At 43.2% G+C, this 20,613-nt stretch overlaps 1 protein-coding gene across 1 annotated transcript in view; it reads left to right on the forward strand.

Moving 5' to 3' along the window:
* Window positions 1-3,486, forward strand: part of Tmeff2 (transmembrane protein with EGF like and two follistatin like domains 2) — a 233,771-nt gene extending 230,285 nt beyond the window's left edge. Inside the window, exon 10 of the mRNA XM_050159397.1 lies at window positions 2,993-3,486. Coding sequence (XP_050015354.1) covers window positions 2,993-3,089 — 97 coding nt within the window. The 3' untranslated portion in view covers window positions 3,090-3,486. The remainder of the gene's footprint in view (window positions 1-2,992) is intronic.
* The last annotated feature ends 17,127 nt before the right edge of the window (window positions 3,487-20,613 follow it).

Consider the following 20,613-nt stretch of genomic DNA (forward strand, 5'->3'; position numbering starts at 1 on the left):
ATGATTCCTGGGTGATGGCTGAGGTTCATTTTGAGACAAGGAGCAAAGTCAGGGATTTGTTTGACTTCTTGAGTGTGTAAGCGCGTGGTCGGCAAGAACTAGATTCTAAACCCAATGCATCATTTATGTCTTGTGGCAGCCAAAAGGCCAGTGTAGATCTGTTTAAAAAAAAAAAGAAAGAAAAAAAACCTGAATTTACTCTCTTTTTTAAATGTCCAAAGTAACTCTTTGAGGTTTTTTTTTAATCACATCTATAAGACATGAAGACTTTCATTCATTTCTACAGTTCTATAGTAAATCTGAGACTTTCCCCAAAAATGGGAAAATAAGAAGCATTATGAAATTAAAACATAAAGACTGTAATGTTCCTTGGCATTTGTATGATGCTACCTTCTTTGAAGACAAGTGTGGGATCTGCTCTTTAAAAAGAGAAAGTGTAGCTCACAAATCCTCACCCAGCCTACAGGCATAAGGGGAGATCATCACTGGAGCTTGGGGCAACCCTAAGCCAAGTTGAGTCCATCATCTTGACTCTCAGGTTTAGATGCCAAGCGAGCCAGTGGGTTGTATGAAAATATGTGCAGCTGACTTAAAAACAACTTGAAAACCAAAAGTACTGAGCACAAAATGAAAAGACAAAGAAGAATCTGAGACACCGAAAACTGTACCAGACATCCCTAAGGGCACATAGAAAAACAAAACTAGTATAAATATTCACACAATAACAACTTGATTGCTGTCTCGTAGAGTGGAGAAACTCAGAATTTCAATACTTCAAACGTCTTCAAAATAAGCTATTAATCACAGTTTTCATTCCTAAGTTTAATGGAATATATAGACTATTTTGCCAGGATTTTGTATTTAGATGCTATAATTTTGTCATATGTTTATATATTCATATGTCTGATTGCACAAATGCACATGTGTACACACTTTACGACATTACAAACAAAACAAAACAACAGTTATCCTCACTCTCAAGGTGGAGACCCTGAAACATGAGATGTTATCACATACTGAGATTATGCAGCTGAGTCACGAACTCAAAATGCTCTCCAGCCTGTCTACTGCTTTAACTTTGCACTTAATGTTGCCTCTCTGCTCCTAGCTGCTCATAGTTTTGTGTGTGCTTCTGTTGTGGACTAAGCTCCCAGTTTGAGTAAGCTATGTCTGCTATATTTTCAATGAATATGTCTTTTTTTCCTCTTATTTTCCATGCAAAACTAAGCAACAGCAAAAAATTAAAACCAATACTCAAAAAGCCCCGTGTTGGGCGCCAATTTAAGGGGCGTGGTCAATCAGTATTTAGAATTATCCAGGCCAGTTTAATATAATAGATTCAGATTTTAATAAACGGAAGAAAGAGAACAGGGTTCCAGTGATCCAGGAGCACAGGGAACAAAAGGGCAGAGGCAAAGGCACCTGGACGTTTTATCAGTTTTTCTGTGGCCCCAGGGGGACACACCCTAAACAGAATGTGATTGGCTGAAGTTCCCCATTGCTATCTGATTTAGGGGAAGAGAAATAGCATGTCAGCCATGCCTGCATTGTTATCATAATTATCTAACCCTCCCCCTTGTACAATCAAACCTTTGAAACACAATACAGGAAAAGTTTGAATCCATATGTCACACCATTGTCCAGGGTAGACTCATCCCATTCATTAAAAGACAGTATGCTTACAAACCAGACTCCCTAACTGGACCCACCACTGACCCCAAGAAGCCCTGTTTGCCTGCTGACCTGGCTAATCTTGTCTGTCAAGAGCTATACCAAAGTGCCCAGATGCTGGAGAGTTTACAGCATTATCCCTAGCCTAGATGCCCCCATTGTCCTCAATTTTCTCTTAATGTTGATCTCATCTGGTCTGTTCTTTGTTCTGACTTCCTTTCCTTTCTCTCTTGTCCTACCCACTTCCACCCAAATCTGTTTCTCTTTTTTTTCTGTCTACTCAAGAACCTGCCTCCTGAGCAATATCTCATAAAAATATGAATATCTAGAGACCTGATCCCAAGTGAAAAGACTTGTCCCGTTGAGAAGGTGGACTGTCATCTTTTTTACTGTCATCTCCCACTTGTCGAAAATGTGACTGCTCAGATCCATGTTTGTTTTTGACAGATATATGGTCCCAGCAACTGCACAAAAATGGGACCACACCTACTATGTATGTGTGTGCACGTGTATGTATGTCTATATACATATTTTCCACTGTACCACCTGTAGCTGTAATAGAATTTTGTTAGTCTCATATTGTTCTTGCTTGCATGATCAAAGAAGTCTATTATTATAGTAAAAAAAAATACTAGATCAGTGAGTTTCTGATGTTACTGAATATTAGCTTTTATTATTATAGTAAAAAAAATACTAGATCAGTGAGTTTCTGATGTTACTGAATATTAGCTTTTTGTAGAAGCAACATAATTGGTACCAATTTTTGTCTCGAGTTTTATAGCATTAATGCAGTACAATGATATTAGGCCAAACCAAAGCAATATTCCTTTGCATTTACATATCGGGTATTATCAGCTGGTTTGTTCCAATGTGATAGCATCTTACCTTATAGCGCTGAAATGTCAATATAACACTCATCGTTAAGACATTTAGATAGAAAGTTGTTGAAGACATTTAAAGAGAGATGTGATAAGCTTGGCACTTGCTTGTTGGCCTTGTGTTGAGTCTGGTCATTGCACAATATAACGAACATACTTGAAGGAAGGAACAGAGAAGGGCGGGGTATTTCTCTTCAGCTTCTACTTCTGTTCTTCAATTTCCAACAGAAGCCTGAAAGACAACTGCAAGGAGAAGCAAATAATAACAAAATGAATGCAATAATAATAACTTTTACAAGTATTCCAAGGTTCTACTAGTGATCAGTATATTTTTACTCTGAGATACTTGACTATTTTGCCTCTACAGCCTCGCTCTTTGACTGTAGGACCGAACTTTAGGTAATCGCATTAGACTAAGATCTGTAAACTTTCCAACCTTCTAGGAAATGCCCCCGAAGCAACAGAATTCACAGACAGAAGCAAAATACAGGGCACTACAGTTCAGACAACACCACAAGAGCATCCACAAGGTTAATCTAGAGGGAGCATGTTTCCCAGTGGCCGGACAACTGACAGCTTGGACTACACAATACAGTATTAGAGACAAAAGAATAAGACGAGATCTACACATGTTGCCTTGCGTTTGTGGTAATCTACACCAATGAAAACATGTACTACAGCTATATTTGATTATGTATGGATATATTTGAAATAGTATACATTGTCTTGATGTTTTTTCTGTAATGTAAATAAACTATTTATATCAATCACACAATATAGTTTTTTCTTTCCCATGTATTTGTTATATATAATAAATACTCAGTGATGAGAAAAAAAAGGCATTCTTAAATTTGCAGTAATTTGTAGCTGTAACCCCTGTCCAGCCGACATAGGCTGTGCAGACAGCAGGCTTTCATCCTCTGTGCAGCTTCAGACAACACATTCATGTGCACAGGACTCTGGAGCTAGGTTTTGAGTGATTCCAAGAACAAGGGAAATGATGGTTATTGGAAAGAGAAAAAATTATTTACTGTATCAAGGAAGCATAAAATATGTCAGATACTGGGATCCTCTCTGCTTCATCTGCTTTCTTCCCTGTCTTTCGCTTTCATTTTCAGAAAAGAAAAATCTCTGGCATATAAATTAAATAAGTGGAGAAGGGAGGGAAAGTGTTTTATGACTCAAAATAGAATGCAAAGAAGATACTTGTCTTTATTGGGAGGCAGCCTAGCTCTCTCCGTCAAATACATCTGCCCTCGGGGATCTGAGTAAGGGATACCTTAGGTATATAAACAGTGGCCAAACCTGTTCAGCTTCTGTGAGCAGAAGTAGCAACTAGGAAGAAATTGTAACTGCCCCAGTAGGTGTGAGCCCAAATCTCAGTTTCCTAGATGAGCCTTGCCGCATGCTTTAATCCCAGCACTTGGGAGGCAAGAGCAAGCGAACCCCTGTGAGTTCGAAGCCAGCCTAGACTACAGATCTAGTTCTAGGACAGTTGAGATTTCACACATGCACACATGCACACACACACACACACACACACACACATACACACCTGTGTCAAAAAAAGTAAAAGAAAACTTTTGCTGTGTTTATATCTTCTATGAAAAGAAGGTAGACTTGCAAAAGAAAAATGCTCTCTTGAGCATTTATGCTCTTAGGGCCCAAAGAGCACTGTTGTTTGAAACTGAAAACCAAAAGACAATGTTTCATGACAATGGAGAAATATGTTTGGGGCATATTTAAGTAAGAAAATCCCTGAGAATCTAGGGAGCTTAGCGGGGGCTGTTGCCAACCTCTGTCAGATATGAGCAGACACTTATGAGTAATCACTGTTTGGGGGAAGTCAACTGTGAAAATTCTCAACGAATAAGATGAAATACCAAATTAAATAATTTCCTTATTATCGCTTACCTTTGGGTAGTTCTTGTAGCACCTAAGGATGATTTAAATAAAGCTTTCTTTGTCTTCCTCAAATGACTTCTTCATGAACTAGAGGAGATGGCATCCCCTTTGTTAGAAAACAAACGACACATCAAATCAAAATGGACTGGATATAAAATATTCTATTAAAAAAATAAGGGTTTCAAGTGAAACTTAAGGCATTTGTTAACATATAATAAAGGTGACAATCTATGTAAGACTTGGGGCCTTGAAAAATGTGATTTTCTAGATTGTCATAAGTTTGAAAAATGTGACTTTATTGACACAGCCGTCATTCAAGTGTCTCTATGAAATCACTCTCTTGACACCTGCAGACGACATATCCCTGCCAAGCTGCCAGGAAAGGTTCATTTGTTCGGCATACACAGAAGTGGAAGTAGCCCTAGTTTCCTTTGTATGTCAGTAGCTGTGGCAAATAAACCCTTTGTTCTCCCTAAAGAAGAGAACAAGAATGTACCACCCATGGCGGCATGTCCGTTCAAAGAAACTCTTCCACTGACTTTTGGTTACAAGTATATGAAATGACTGATTTTGTAGTAAGTTTATGCATCATTACATGTAAATTTTTATCAGCAATCATAAACACATCATTATATGTAAATTTTATCAGCGATCATAAACCTAAGTATTGGGAGAAGACCCTTATACCTTTCTTCCCACATCTGTGCTAACCTACAAAATGAATCCTAAATGTGATATTTTGGTTCCTAGGACAATACAACTAAAATGTGGTCCCGATTCACGGGAACACACAGTCCAGTACCAGCAGAATCTGCTGGCCTCTCCTAACTCATCTCTCATTCTTCGCCATGTGATTCTTGTGTCATTCTAGTTTTCTAGACCATTCTTCCTCACACCGAGTTAGAGCTCGCTGTCTGCAGTTTCTCTCACCTTGGCTCTTGCTGCTCCTCTCTAGGGCGAAGGAGCCATGCTGTGTCCTTAAACTATAGAGACAGAAACAAGTTTTCTTATTCACTCCAGAACGCTACACTTATGTTCTTCTCCAAGCAAACACTCGGAATTTCCTCTTCCGCTCTTCCCGCGACACCATCCCGCTTTCTCCCGGCATCCACTTTGTTTGCTCTCGACTGAACCTGCACGCTACTTTGTCAGAAGGCCCGCTGCAGCATGGAGCTTAAATGGCCCAGTCTAATAAAGAAATGCGATCTCATCTGTCCAACATACAGAACAGCTTGCAGAAAGCAAATGTATGAGTCGCCTCCCCTAATTTGTTGAATTCCTCCTGGGTCCCCAGTGCTACTAGGGAGCCCTGAGCCAAGCACCTCACATCTTTGAACTGAATTCTGACATATATATGTCAACCCATCACCTTAATCCTAAGCGCGTGCCTGTACAGAAAAAGGGACTTTATTTTTACTACTGCAATCAAAGACACATTAACTATTACGGTTGCTTACTATAAACATCAATTCAAATGGCTTTTAAATGAATACCTAAAGATCCCCTTCAGTTTACATTTACAACACATTCTGGATTTACTGAGGGTCAGAAATGACAACCCCCCTTCTATGCTGTGAAAATCTCCAAAGAAATCCTTACCTGAAAAGAACTCACTACCAAGCCATCTTGGTTCCTTGAATTACAGTTCCCAGAGACCAAGGGAGAGTCTGAGGTAAAGGAAGGACAACACGGGAGGTAACAAAGACTGTCCTTCCGGTCATAGCCTTGTGGTTGGGAATCCGCACCCTCCAGCATGTCCTCCAGACACCATTCTAGGGTCTTACTTCTGCCGTTTTGTACCCTCCACGCCATCCTCACAGCCCTGTCTCTACAACGCTCTGGGAAAATAAGGTTCTCACAGAAGCCCCCACGAACACGGGCCCATCTCCTGATCATGCTGGGGGACTTTCCATGCTGGGTGACATTTATCCATGCAAGTCAGTCTTTCCCTTAGCCTAACAGTGCCGTGAATCTAAAGATCCAAGGCTCACTAAAGTTTTTCACTTATTCTACAAGCATTGACTTGGTCTCTATCCAATGCCTGATACTATTGTTGACCTGTTGAACAGCATGAGGTAGGAACAGATCTCTACTTTCAGAGGAGGCGAAGGTGAGTGACAGACAAGGATTTATCAAGCCACTAAATAATAAAATAAAATAACCTTTAAGTTCTGCTTAGAGAATTAAAAAAGAGTGAGCTATTTCAGGATGTGGCTTCAAACTGAGTTTAATATCGAGAATTCGGCTTCTGAGATGAGGCAGATGTGGGTCCCGGCTTAAGGCCTACTTTATTACCTACTTAGCCTTGGGCAATTTGCCCAAGTTCCCTATGCCTCCTGTTTAAAATGGAGAAAGCAGCATCTTCCCGCACACAATGTGACGACTAAGAGAAATTGCATCAGTCGATGTTTGGGGGCTCGGAACACTGGCATCCACAGAGTAAAATGGAAATATATGGAAATCCTTTTGTAGAGCCGTGATAAATATTTATGGTAAAAGTAAACAGTTCTGATAAAGCATATTTTATCAGCAGAGTTATACATGATGGGAATCACACGGTCCGAGTTAGACAGAGTCCAGCTGTCACAGTCACTCAAAGGAGTGCTTCTTGTGTCTTAGCTGGTTTTAGTTCTGGAAAACAAGGGCGATATAGAGATCAAAGATCAAAAAGAATACAACTCAATTTCCCCCCAAATTCATCCATTAGTATCATGTCTGAACAGTCTGGTGGCAGGGGGCAGGGGGAGCATCATTCTTTTCCTTAAGATCCTGATAATGTTTGTAGCATCAAGCCCATTGTGTTTTAGGACCGGATGAGTCAGTACCACTCTGGCTGATCCTCGCAGAGAAGCCACTGCAGAGAATTGAACTATGACAAGGTTTATCTCAAAGTCACATTAGACCCTGCTAATGCTTGTCCTCGGGACGCTGTTTCCATTTGCCAAGTCGGGCTGCACCTGTATGGACTGCTCTTCCTCAATTACAGGAGACATTTCACTTACATAATTAATCATATGGATATCAATAATGAAAGCTTCTTCATTGAATTAATTGATATCTCTATATGAGCATCCACAGGAAGCACCCATAAAAGACAGAGGAAGGATGAAGGGTTATATGAAGTAATGGGATTAGTTTTATAACCAGAACATAAATCTATGACTGAACATGGCCCTCTGAAGGCAACAGCAGAACATATACAAGATGTGCTGATATCCAGTCTCACCGTGGTTGGAAATCTGCTTTACTGGTCCAGCTATTCTTGGGATACAAGCTAGGTTGAGCTTCATGAATGGTATATAGGCTAACTTGAATTTCCTGTTTCCTTTCAGTTTTTCAGTAAGTTGTCATTACTAACCTCCCATGAGGTAAGAAGTGAAAGAAATAGCTTTTGCCTTTGTTGTTCCTAGTCCAGAAAGGGCAAAAGCTTACATGAGCTAACAGAACAAAATCAGTTACTGTCGGGGGGGACGAACAAAAGGACATGTCGCAGTAGACCAGGTCCTGTACTGAGCCTTCCTAATCCAGTAAAGGTACTGGCTCCACATGAGGCGTGGGCACCATAGCCATCCAGAGAAAACAGCTCCCAGGACCCCCACAATCAAACCCATTCTTCGGGGTGTATTTTGAGATGACTGCATGCCCTTACACCCCATGGATGTCTCCTCTCGGCGGACTTCCTCTCATTCTCAGAATGGTAACCACCTCTTTTATGCACAGCAGGGAGCATCCATCTTTGTTGCAGCCCTTGGAGGCACAGTCTCCAGCTTAGTCCTCCATGACCTTAGACGTAGAGAATAGGAGTCTTTTACAGGAGTCCAGCTCTTCATGAACACAAAGCACAGAGCAATGCCCCAGATTGTCATCACTGTATATCAGGTAATTTAATAAATAGATTAAGAAAGAATGCTCAGATGATGATTGAGATTAGAATATGTAGCCAAACACAAACAAAACATAATCATATAAAAGCCAAGAAAAAAATCATTGTATTTGTGGATATCATTGGATATCAATTCTGATAATTTCTATAAATTTCTATATATGTTCAAACATGAACACAATACAAAATCTAATAGCAGGTTTTATGGCCCAATTTCAGTTCCTAGAGAATATGTATAAAAGAGGCAGGCATTGTGGCATGTACTAATCCCAGTGCTGAGGCCATAAAGACAGGCAGATCCCTGGAGTATACTGGTCAACCAACCTATCCTACTTGCTAAAAATGATAGAAGATAGATAGATAGATAGATAGATAGATAGATAGATAGATAGATAGATAGATAGATGACAGGTAGGTAGATAGACAGATAGATGATAGATAGATAGATAGATAGATAGATAGATAGATAGATAGATGATAGACAGATAGGAAAACAATAGATAGGTAATACATTAAAAATAAAAAGGTGAGTAGTGATTGAGGTACAGTACCATGATGCCCAAGAATGACCTCATTCATAGGCATGCATATACATGCACACATACAAGAACATACATGCACATACATTATATGTATGCAAAAATATATATTGCTTAAATAAATATGCAAAGAACTGCCCCTCACTGCCCAAGATGAAATTGCCTAGTAGAAAGAGACACTGAATTCCCTGAACAAACTGGTCCAACAGAGACATTTTATTCTACTATGCTTTGCCACAAGTTATTCTGAGGAGTCTGTTTATAAGAACAAAGACAAAGGTGAAGCACTTTGGCCAACAGGGAACATGTTGGCATATCTTAGAGGTCCCTTCAATTGTTCACATCCATATACGTCCTCTATACTGATGGTATATCATAAAAGAACTATTGGGGGAAGGGTTGCTTGATAATTTCCTGCCATCCAGCTAGTTTAGCCCCAAAATAATCACACAGAAACCATATTAATTAAATCACTGCATGGCCCATTAGCTCTAGCTTCTTACTGGCTAACTCTTACATATTAATTTAACCCATTTCTATTAATCTCTGTATTACCATGTGGCTTACCAGCTAAAGTTCCCAGAGTCTGTCTTTTGCAGCTCCATGGCCTCCCTCCCTGACCCAGCCCTTCTTCCTCCCAGCATTCAATTTAGCTTTCCCCACCTACCTAAGTTCTACCCTATCAACAGGCCAACCAAGGCAGTTTCTTTATTCATTAACCAATACAAGCAACACATAGACAGAAGGACCTCCCACATCAAAGAACCTCCAACTAAACAATGACACCACGAAGGACAGACAAGACCTGGGTGGTAAATGAAAGGTTATGGGACGGTGAGAGAGATGGGCAGATCAAATACCTGGTGGGCAGGAAGTGGACAGCTCGAAAAGAGGAATAAGAGTCATGTTTTTCAAATACCCCTTCTAGAGGAAATGAATAGGAAGCATTTGAGCAGGGTTTCTGGGGTGTGGGATGATGGCCAGAATGCAAGGAGCACAAAATGGGGTATCCAGAGGCCTCCTGCCCTGAAGTCTGGGGTGGCTAACCCACTGTACCTCAAGTTTGCTGGCAGAATAGCCGGCCTGGCAAGCTGGGAAAGAATGATGCCCCAGTACAACTCCCCCCCCCCAGACGAGTTTTCAGGCCTCTGGGTGAGGACAGACTGTGTTTAAAATAAACATTCAATGCCCTGCCTATTTTCTTCCTCACAAATCTTGACCTTGAGATATGTAAATTAGATGCTTTAGATGTTTTATATTCTGCTGGGCAACCTTGTCCCAAAGTCCAAGATGAGCCGTGTAGATAGAGAAGAGAGAACCAGTGAAAGCTCTGCATCCCCCTGCATCCGGGGCCAGCCTCCCTCTCGGGGCTGTGCAGGAGGAGGAGTAGCAATCACAAACACAGACTTCTGGATGGTATCTAAACCGCCCGCACTTGGAAAACAAAATCCTGGGATCATAAAGCAATCCCGCGTCGCATTCGAAAAGACAAGCTAAAAAGGGAAAGAAAGCAACTAGTCCCGGCTTCCAGAAGACAAATCCCTCTGCAGTCTGCCTGGGGATATATGGGTTGGAACTGCCAAGCAGAGCAAGCCACTGGAAAACACTGTTTGGGTTTGAAAAGATGAATAGAAAGAGAAAAATGGCTGTTCTCTAAGTCGGGGTGAAGAGAGAAATGGGGAGGGAAGCCCCGGTCTGTACCTTCAGCCTTTCGGGAGGCAGGTGGCTCAATCCTTCACGGGGCAGTGCCAAGCAGAGCGGCATGATTTGTAATTAAACTCGCCGCCGCCGACCAAAGAGTGAGTCTTGTAAACAGCCAGCGTTTGCTGCCGAGTGCCCCCAGAGGGCTGAGAGTCTGCCGCCCCAGCATCCGCAGAACGACATTATATTTCACTTTTAAATAAGATGTACATGACTGTGCACTTGCGCCCAATTACAGTAGCGCATGATTTACATAAAATTAAGTCTCCTGCCTAATTACAGGCATACAGGGATTCCGGGAGAGAGGCTTGCCCATGGAGAACAGTCCATGCCTTAGCATTCAGCCTCCCCGTGACAGCCAGTGGATCCAATCGGTGGAAGGGAATTCCGGAGGTGCTGGATCGCAACTGAAGTGTTCGTTCCTAGTTTCCACATGATATGTAAACGGAGTCACTCTGTCTAGAACCCGGGCGGGGGGCGGGGAGTAGAGGAGGTGTCCCATTCTGAAATGAGCTCAAATGAGCTCGGTTGCTTTGTAGCAAGGGCGGATCTAGAGTTCGGAAGTTTTCTGCTCAGGGTGCAGATGAGGCCTCTGGGTGAAGACTCTAGCCTAGACAAAGAAGGAGCCTCTGGCTCACTAGGGAGGCTAGGAGGAAAGGCTTTTCCCAAAGGGCATTCATCTGGCACTGCTTTGATAGCAGCGTGACTATAGTTACCGCTTCTCTCATCTTACTTCTGCCGTTTCTTCTGCATTTCCGTCGCCATGAATATGAGTACAGTTTTTGTCTGAGAAACACACAGTTTACACATTAAGAGAGAACTAAAAGCGAAGTTTTCTACAGTCCTCGCCAAAAGGCGGTTTCTTTTTTGTTTGTTTTGTTTTCTGTTCTGTTGTGTTCCTTTCTTTCCCCCTCCCTTCCCACCTCTGCCAGACCTGCTGGCAGAAGTGGAGTTGAAGAAATTCATTGAGCTGGCAGAATAAGAAAATGATTGAAGGCAACCGAGATTGAAGGCTCCATCATTATCAGTTCAGTGGGGACGAGTGAATGCTTCTCAGAAAACTGCACAAAAAGGCTTCGAGGAGAGATCAAATGCTCCCTGTGCCGACTGACCACAAAAGATGACAATTTCATGTTTCTACCTCCTCAACCCCGTTTTCACCCAGTACACAGAAGAGCCGGCTAACGAAAAGAAAGGCTTTGTAGGGGGAAGAGGAAAACAAGCTATCCAGCGCGCTCCTAGGGAAAGTGTGGAAGAGAGAGAGCTACTCCGAGCAGATGGCGCTTGCAAAAGCGACCGCAGATCAAAATCAGAAATGGGATCTTATAGTTGGTGCATGAACAGAGAGCTTCTCATTTCTAAGCTCGGTGCTTCCACTTTGAAGTTCTACTTCTAGACTCTGGCCCTACAACCTGCCAAGCACTGTTCTGGAAGGACCATTAACTGAAGACTATTAACCAAGATTTGCATTTATGTGTAGAAGCATGCTCTAGGAAAAAAAAAAAATTTCCTTCATAATTCTTTTTTTTCTTGGTTTTTCGAGACAGGGTTTCCCTGTGTAACAGTCCTAGCTGTCCTGGAACTAGCTCTTGTAGACCAGGTTGGCCTCGAACTCACAGAGATCCGCCTGCCTCTGCCTCCCGAGTGCTGGGATTAAAGGCGTGCGCTACCACCGCCCGGCCTGTCCTTCATAATTCTTGCCATTTATTCTATAAGAGAACACCATGTGGAAAGGCGTGCTCAGGTCTAAGTCACCATAATCTTCTGTGAGGAAGATTTCCCAGGATTTCTTGAGGAGTTCTCGAGAGAGCATGGAGCTACTGGGAATTCAGGAAAAGATCCAGTTGTCTGTCTTTTACTCCGTTCTTCCCACCAACACAAATGTCTCTGTCAGCGCTCCAGCCCCATTACAGAGATCCAATGTTTGATTTCCGTTGTCTGGCTTTGCTTCCTTCTAATCAAGATGTCTCTGTTCCCTTGATTGCTCTCCCTAACCCATTTACTCTTCTGCCCAGTGTTACGACACCCTTTCTTTCAAACGCTGGCCTTGGCCTTGAATTTTCCATTCTTTGATTTTGTTGTTATTGTTGTTGTTGTTGTTGAGTCTTCACAATACCAGATGCCTCACAAGCTCAGACCTAAAGAGTGGTCAGACTCAAAGGAACACTGTTGGGTTTGGAGCTAAATAGACGTATTAAAACCCATATCCCGATGTCAGTCGGGACCCTTCACTGAGTTTGGGAGCAATGAGATGAACGGCCCTGTCCTGGTTTCATTTCTGTGGCTGTGATAAATTACCCCGACAGAGAACAACTGGGGATAGGAAGGATTTAGCTTCTACCTCACAGATCCCGGTTCCAGCCCATCATCTCCAAGGTGTCGAGGCAGCTCAAACAGCTGGCTGTATAGCATCCATAGTCAGGATCAGAGAGCAAGTCCGCCCTTGCTTGGCTGTGAGGCGGGGTATTCTCGGCTAGCTTTTCTCATTCTTCCACAGTTCAGGGTTCAATCCACGAAGCGGTGCTCCCTGTGTTCAGCAGGGATCTCCTGGCTCCAGCCAATGATCAAAACTCTCCCCACAGACATTGGAACAGTCTAACTCGACCTACATAATTCCTTCATTACCACTCTACCCTGTTGGTCTTAGGATGGGACATGCTGGCAGAGGACTGACTTGGTCTTGCTAGTCATCTTGGAGAATTTTAAGAAATGGTTACTGTAGCTTTTGGAGCATAATAATGTGCTAGACACACAAAAAAAATCTAACTTGTGAGTAGAGACAAATAGAGAACTTGCAGGCCCGTATTTCCTGGTTATCTTTCAAAAGGAGAGGAATTATTGAGGGCCTTTACGAATACTTTCACTTATCTTCATAATGAGTCTTTGATATAGGTTATAACAATATCAGGTTTTTGATAATGCAGCTGGAAATCTGCAAACAACTCGCCGGAGAACAAATCTAGAAGAAGACAGTGTCAAAATTTGAATCCAGATGAGCCCCAAATCTCTTCTGTTCCACTGTATTGTTATCCTAGCCTGTGGACAAGCAGGTGCCTCTCAAGGCTTCCTGTCTAGCAGGAGAGGCTACTCACACAGTCACTGCAGCTTCTGTGCAGATTGTTTTAATGGCTTGCCGTAAAAATCACCGAGAGGTAGCCTGTCTAACTCCGAGAGCTAAAGCCTCTCCGTTTCTACCTTCCCTCTCTTTTGCGCCTTCTCCCATCTGAAATTTCTAGGGCGCCAATGTCTCATTCTCACTAAACCGCAGGTGCGAAGAGCCAGAGATGAACAAGATTGCTGTAGACGGCAGAAGTGGTAGAATACCAGACATCGTCTTGTTCACATCCATGTTTACCTCTCTTTCCTTCTCTTCCCAACTTCACTCCAAGGAGTGTTCAGCCTCCCACGATCTAGAGATCTGTCTCACTGTGACCCGGTTGGCAGATCCCAAATTAATATTCGATGAGTGAGTGTCTGACTCAATGAATGAATGAATGAAGTTGAAGTCATTCTTGAACCTCTGCCAAAGATCCTGGAGGAATCTCTGTGCAGGTCATAACTCCTCTCTAATAGCACATATACGTAGAAACGGAAGATGTGTTCCCATTTGAAAGTTGGACTCCCTGGGAAAGATGCCCTGAAGTGTGCATTATAGCACAGACTCCTTGGAGGGAGATCACCATTCATTTTCCTTTCCCCTTCCTTTATTCTGGTCTTGCCTCAAGCTGACTAACTTCCAGGTGGCCCCCTGGTGAGGCAAAGGGGGGGGGGATGAGCTGCTGTGCTATAAATTATCGTGATTACAACACGACAGCAGGCCCCCAGCTGAGGTCTCTAACTCCCTGCTAGGAGACCTTTCAAGGACATTCTCTTTCCTGAAGGTTTAGGAGCACGAAATGGCTTTTGCAACTCTCTGAGCTTTTTAACTTCCATAATTCTGACACTTGTTGGATGCGTTTTTATCTCCCGATCAATTTAATTAGGGGATGTCAGATTAAAATGATCTGTTGTTTCTGAAAGGCACTTGAACTCCAAGATGCACATACGAAACCCTGGTCTCTCTTTGGCTCTCATTCTATCTTTCCAGCACCCGTCTTAGGCAGCAAGAGGAGACAGGGCTTTGTGACACCAATTGCCAAAGAAAGAGACAGGGACAGCGCAGAGATCATGTAGAAAGCAGTGAGGCAGGGGCATTATGGGAGAATCTACGTGTCAGGCACAGACATTTGAAAAGCTAAGATGGAAATAAATATGCCCCGTTTTATTTCTACGATTACTTATCTCTGAGTCTTTCTTTTGTAAAAGGAAAGAGCAGATTTGAAGTGGCTCTATGTATCAGAGGTCAGAATTGCCGGAAGGCAAACCGAGGCACAGGATGAAACTCAAGCACACATAAAGATAGGCGGGGATGAGGGCCTCAGGAGTAGCCTACAACCTGATCTCTTGTTTACAACCCAGGTCCCAATTCTATTCTTACACATTCATTTGAATGGACACAAAAGAAACACCTTAACCAACTAAGACAGTGCTTCCAAAGCCACCAAGGAAAGAAACTGGGAAATGAATCTTTCCATGAGGTCAGCTATAAATGAAATAACAGTATTCTGAATAAACTCCCCTCCAAAATGACAAACGGAGAGGCCACTAGAGAACAGGAAACAGCCTTGGATTTTACTCTCCAAGCATTTATGGCGGGTGGAGGAGTTGAGAGGAGAGGTTAGCACAGGCGATTTATCAAGGCATCTTTCTCCTAATATACCACGTTGCTTTAGAATTTCAGGTAAGAAGAGCCTACTCTGTTAAAGATTCATAGAATCGATTAGCAGGTAAAAGACATTAAATCTGTCAGACCAAACTCTATGGGGGGGGGGAGCCATAAAACGATACTAGAAGATATTAAACTGATTTTAATCGCAGATATTACTGCTATGTGTTTATGGATCTATTGCTGAAATTTCATCGCTAGCCCCCTCCTTGGTTTAAAAACAGCCAATCAGACGCTCCGGCGATATTTAATTGTGCTGGGTTTGCTCTCTCCATTGAGCCCATTCAGATCTGTCTGGGGCCCAATGAACTGCTCCAGAAAAAAGGGCCGTGAGAACAGAAGAATATTAGGAAAGGCGGATTCAGTGCAATGACAGCCGTGGCGAACTATAAAGGGGTTTTCCAACTGCAAGGCCTGCCGCACTGAGTGCGTGGGACCCACACAGAGCGCTTGCCGTGAACTTATAATTTCCGAGTGGAGACTGGCTTGCTACACAGACTGTCAGCTCTCTGAAGCCAGGCCGTTCAGTCCACCGGTGATTGGTTCATTCTGTTGCTGTGTTCTTCGAGCTCAATGAAAATCGCAGAATAAAGAATTTGGAGTAAATTGAGGGAATTCATCGTCTCATTCCATTTTATCGAATGTATCGTATCGAAACTCTCGGGCGGATGGAAACTTAAGAAAATGAGGAAGAGCCGCCTGGGGTCGACAAGACAAACTCTGTCTTGGTAAAGCAGCTGCGGCGCATGCGCCGTTTCAGAAGTCTCCTCTGAGAACTGGGATACCCTGAGGTATTATGGCCAAAGCATGCGGAAATTGTGCCGGCAAAGCCTTCCAGGAGCGGAAGAGAGGCCTGGGAGGAGCATAATGTACCTGTTATGCCCTGTAATTCAGAATCGGTGGCATAGCCTCACGACTTTCTTGTCATAAGCTAGTCTAGGAAGCAAAGAGATCAAGGATTTGAACAGCAAGGGCCAACCAGCAAATGCGATGGAGCGGAGCACGTGACTGAAAGTGCTGGGTTGTGTTGACATTTCCCCGAGAGAACTGTCCGCCCTAGGAATCGCTCCTCTAACAGACAAATTCCAGGTTTGCTTCTCAACCTTTGAATCCCCAAACTGCTCAAGCCTTCTGAAAGCATGATCGCCCCATGTCTTGTGTCTCACGGAAGATCTTGCAATCAGCAGAATGAGGTTCGCTGACCATGATGGCGTGCCCTTGAAAGAGAAGGAAAGAAACCAAGAGGCCACCCTAAGGAATCCCACCATCAAAACTGTTTATAGCGCTTGTATGAGTCTTCAGGGTAGGAAGAGAAACGTTTTCTCCCCTCCTTGTGGGCTTTATACCACCCTGTCCTGATTTGATACAATAACTTAGCTATAACTTTGAAAAGACCCCCCCCCGCCTTTATTATTAAAAGAACAGCCATTTAGTTCAGCCATCTCAGCAAAACACAGCAACGTAGCAGCCAAAATATTAACATTATGGTGTCTGTGTACGCGTGTGCATGAGTGCGTGTGTGTGCATGTGTGTGTGCGTGCATGTGTGTGTGTGTGTGTGTTGGTGTGCACCCCTGCATGTCTGTTTGCATGCCTGCCTCTGTACCTTTGACCAGTTAGGCCTAGCAGCTGCTCATGTGCCTGGCTGGCTCATTTTCCTGTGACTACCTCTTGAGAGTCAATTCCAAACTCCCGAAGCTGAAGAAGAATCGTTCAGCTCTGCAAAACTAAAACAAATGAAGTTGAGCATGCAAGTTCAATAGGAGTAAATACAAAAATTCAAGGAGGTTATGTCAGATTTTAAATCCCTATCATTATTAATTTAATTTCCAGTCATTATGATAATGCCGAGCATTTAGGATGCATTTGGTGTTTATGTAAATGAAATTACTTCTCAAAATTACCATTTCAAATTAATATGCTATTAAAAATGTCACCAGAAAGTGCTCTTATTATTTTGCCAGGGAAATAAACGTGCCCTGTTTCTTTTTATAAATGAAATTTCGGCACTTTAAAAAGTCTTCCTTCGGTTTTGAAAGCTGCAATGTTTCTGTTTAAGAATTCTCCTTATGCTACATTAGTGCGGTGTTCTTTGACAGCATAAAATATGCAAATACAGCCTTTTAATGGTGATTTTCCATTTTGCTGCTGTCGTTTAACTCAGACACAAGCGATGCCGCGGCAACTTATCACTTACAACAGTGAAGTCACTGAATTGATGTTTATGTTCAGAACAGAGCAGTTGACACAGAAACCAATACATTTCAAATACCATCTGCACACCACGTTGGCTGCTTCCTCCAAGGATAATGGAGTTGTCGAAGCTCAGCCTTCGAGAGAAGCTCCTACCTGTAGGGCCGAGAAGACACGGGGCAATTGCCAGGAAATGTGCAGCAGAGGCTTCCTCCGAGTGGGCATCGCTCACAGGAAAGAAGAGAAAGACAAGAAAGGGAGGGCGTGAAAACCGCAGCTTCCTAGGAATCTCCACAGCTGAACCACCTTGCTTTCGGGACCTGCGTCTTCCAGAAGGCCCATTTGGCTCCCTGCCTCACTGTCCACCTCTCCTTCCAGCCTCTCCGCAACAGAACCTCTCCGTCTGTTGCTTGGTTCCAACCCAATGCTTAGGAATCCCCGGAACGCTGTACGCTGAATTGCTTGGGAGTGGCACCGTCATGGCTGTTGGAGCTGATGAAGGCAGGCAGCTGGGTGGGAGGAAAGCTGGCTGGCGGAGCCTTACTGCAGCCACTTGCCTTGCCTAGCAAGGCTGGCGCTCTGCGGGGCGCTGACATCCGATCTGGAGAGTTGCTAGAACACCAGACGCAGGAAGCTCTTTTACCATGCTGCGCCGGTGAGAACGTACAGAGGAATCTCCTGTTAACTGGTCAGTGGGCAGTGTACTGTACTAATGAGATCTTTCTCTTAGCTTGACTGAGGGAAATGGCGTGAGGCACTTCAATAAGCTCCGCTCTGCCCGAGTGTCCTAACGCGGAGTCATCCTCTAGCTCTGCCCTGTCACAGCAGGTTGGGTGTGTCCTGTCAACACGTCTAACGAGTGGCAGACACATAATTGATTCCCCTTGTGCCTAGACAGGGTATGTGTCCTCAACCACAATCCCTTGCCTATCCCATTTACCAATGAATCCCTTTACCAATCTCGCCGGAGAACTCCACCATATGTGCCATTTACGCCACCAATTAGTTACCATTTAGCAGGTGTGGTAACTAATTATGGTTTAGAATTTACCCCGAGTTACAGATTGAATAAACACATGGCCAAAGTAGAAAATCATTTTCCTAACTCGCTATTACTCTCCCACATGCCCAGGTTGGTCAAGTATAACTTCCTAATAAGTATTATGGCCTCTAGCTTGTCCTTACCGCCGTGAAACCCAAACTCTACCTTAGATTATTGCAGTTCTGTCTCATTAAGATATTTGCATAGCTTTAGATAAGATAATTTAGGTTTCACATACAACAAAAATACAACAAAATCTAAGGGTGTGGTGGGCAGCATACGAAGCCTCACAATCCTTCCTGCTATGAATGCCCAATGTCAGCCTGTCCTTAACTGATGATTTACACATAGTGGTCTCTAATGAAAAGAACATGTCAAGGTTGAGCTTTAAAATGGTAGCCATGCATCAATTTCTCTGAGCAAAAGGACAAACCAATGCTATGAAATAGTTCATGAAGCAAGAACTGAGGCCTCTCAGTACCCACACAAGTTAGCCTGGACACAGCTCCTTCGTCCACTGGCCCTTCAGACAAATGCACCTCCAACCTATATGCTGACAGTCACTGTGAGAAACATTAAACTAGAACCTCATGAAGAAGCAGTGTGAACATTCTTGACCCATAGAAATTACGAGCGAATGTTTGCTGCTTTTATCTACTAGATTTTAGAGTAATATAGTAGATCTCAACAGGGAACATATATAGAATTGAGCTCTGACATTCATAGCAGAGGAATAGAACCTTAACAGTGATTTTTCTGCATGCATTCTGAGCTCTAGGGGTCTTATCGAGACTCTAGATGGACCACTAGGGAGCCAGCATGGGGCGGACCTAGGTCCTTTGCATCTGGGTGATAATTGTGCAACTTGGCCTTTTGTGGGGCCCCTAGCAGTGGGACCAGGACCTGCTCCTGATGAATGAGTTGGTTCTTTCGAACCTCTTCCTTATGGTGGAATGCCTTGTTCATCCCTGATGCATGGGTGAGGAGTTTAGGCCTGCCTCAGTTTGCCGTTTCATGCTTTGTTGATTCCCATGGGAGGCCTTTCCCCATCTAAGTGGAGATGGAGGAGTGGATGAGGGAATAGGGGGAACTGGGAGAGTGGAGGAGAAACTGTGGTTGGTATGTATGTAAAATAAAATTTTAAAAATAATGAAAAAATGTTTTACTCTTAAGCATGTAAGAAAGTTGGGATGTGGCAATGACCAACACCACTTTGTTGCAGACATGCAACATTCAGCACCTGCTTTGTTGCAGACATGCACAGCTGCTCATCTGCAGCCTAGCCACTAGGCAAGCAGCAGCTGGGCCTGCAAAAGCCCCGCTTTCCCCTGGACCTCCCCATGCAGCTATCTGACTTCTATACCAGTATATATTCAGTCTGCATAAACTATAGAAAGAAATATTCTAAGCAGAATCTGTCACTGTATAAGGCTAAATTACTTCCATTTCAAAAATTCAGGAAAGGGTTTGATAGAAAGCTTAAAAAAGTAAGAGAGCCAGAGTGATCAACAGCAGAAAGAAGATGAATGTCTAATGCTACCAGAAATCTAACGAAGGTCACCATAGAAAGCTTTCCTTTCTGTGGTCCAATGGAGTAAGCTTGAGCAGGCACTTCTCTCTTTGAGCAATCAGCTGGAGGGATAGGTGGCAGAGAGTAGTATCATGTACTAAAAAATACGTGGACACAGTTTCCAAAGGGACAGTAAGGCTGCCAGCCCAGTCACTGTGGTTTCCTTAAAGGACCGCCTGCCTCCTTATTGTTATTGCCTCTGATTTTTCCTAACGGTGAGGGCTTATTATTTAGTCAAAAGTACCTGCTTCTGATACCTCACCAGTGTATCCACGCTGCAGACTTAGTGGGTATCAGTTTACAGCCCTACAAAGTCACATTTGAGACTGACTTAGACAGTCTGGACTTTCCCTTTATTACGATGATTACCTATGACCCTCCAAATTGAGCTCAGCTCTCTGGTCCGTCATTTAGATCTCTTGCTGTTACTTGAGACTATTTCCTGTTACCACGCTCTGCTCATGGAA

The sequence above is a fragment of the Alexandromys fortis genome, unplaced genomic scaffold (genome assembly GCF_014885135.2).
Source record: "Alexandromys fortis isolate MF-2015 unplaced genomic scaffold, M_Fortis_MF-2015_v1.1 scaffold_65, whole genome shotgun sequence".
Classification (NCBI taxonomy): domain Eukaryota; kingdom Metazoa; phylum Chordata; class Mammalia; order Rodentia; family Cricetidae; genus Alexandromys; species Alexandromys fortis.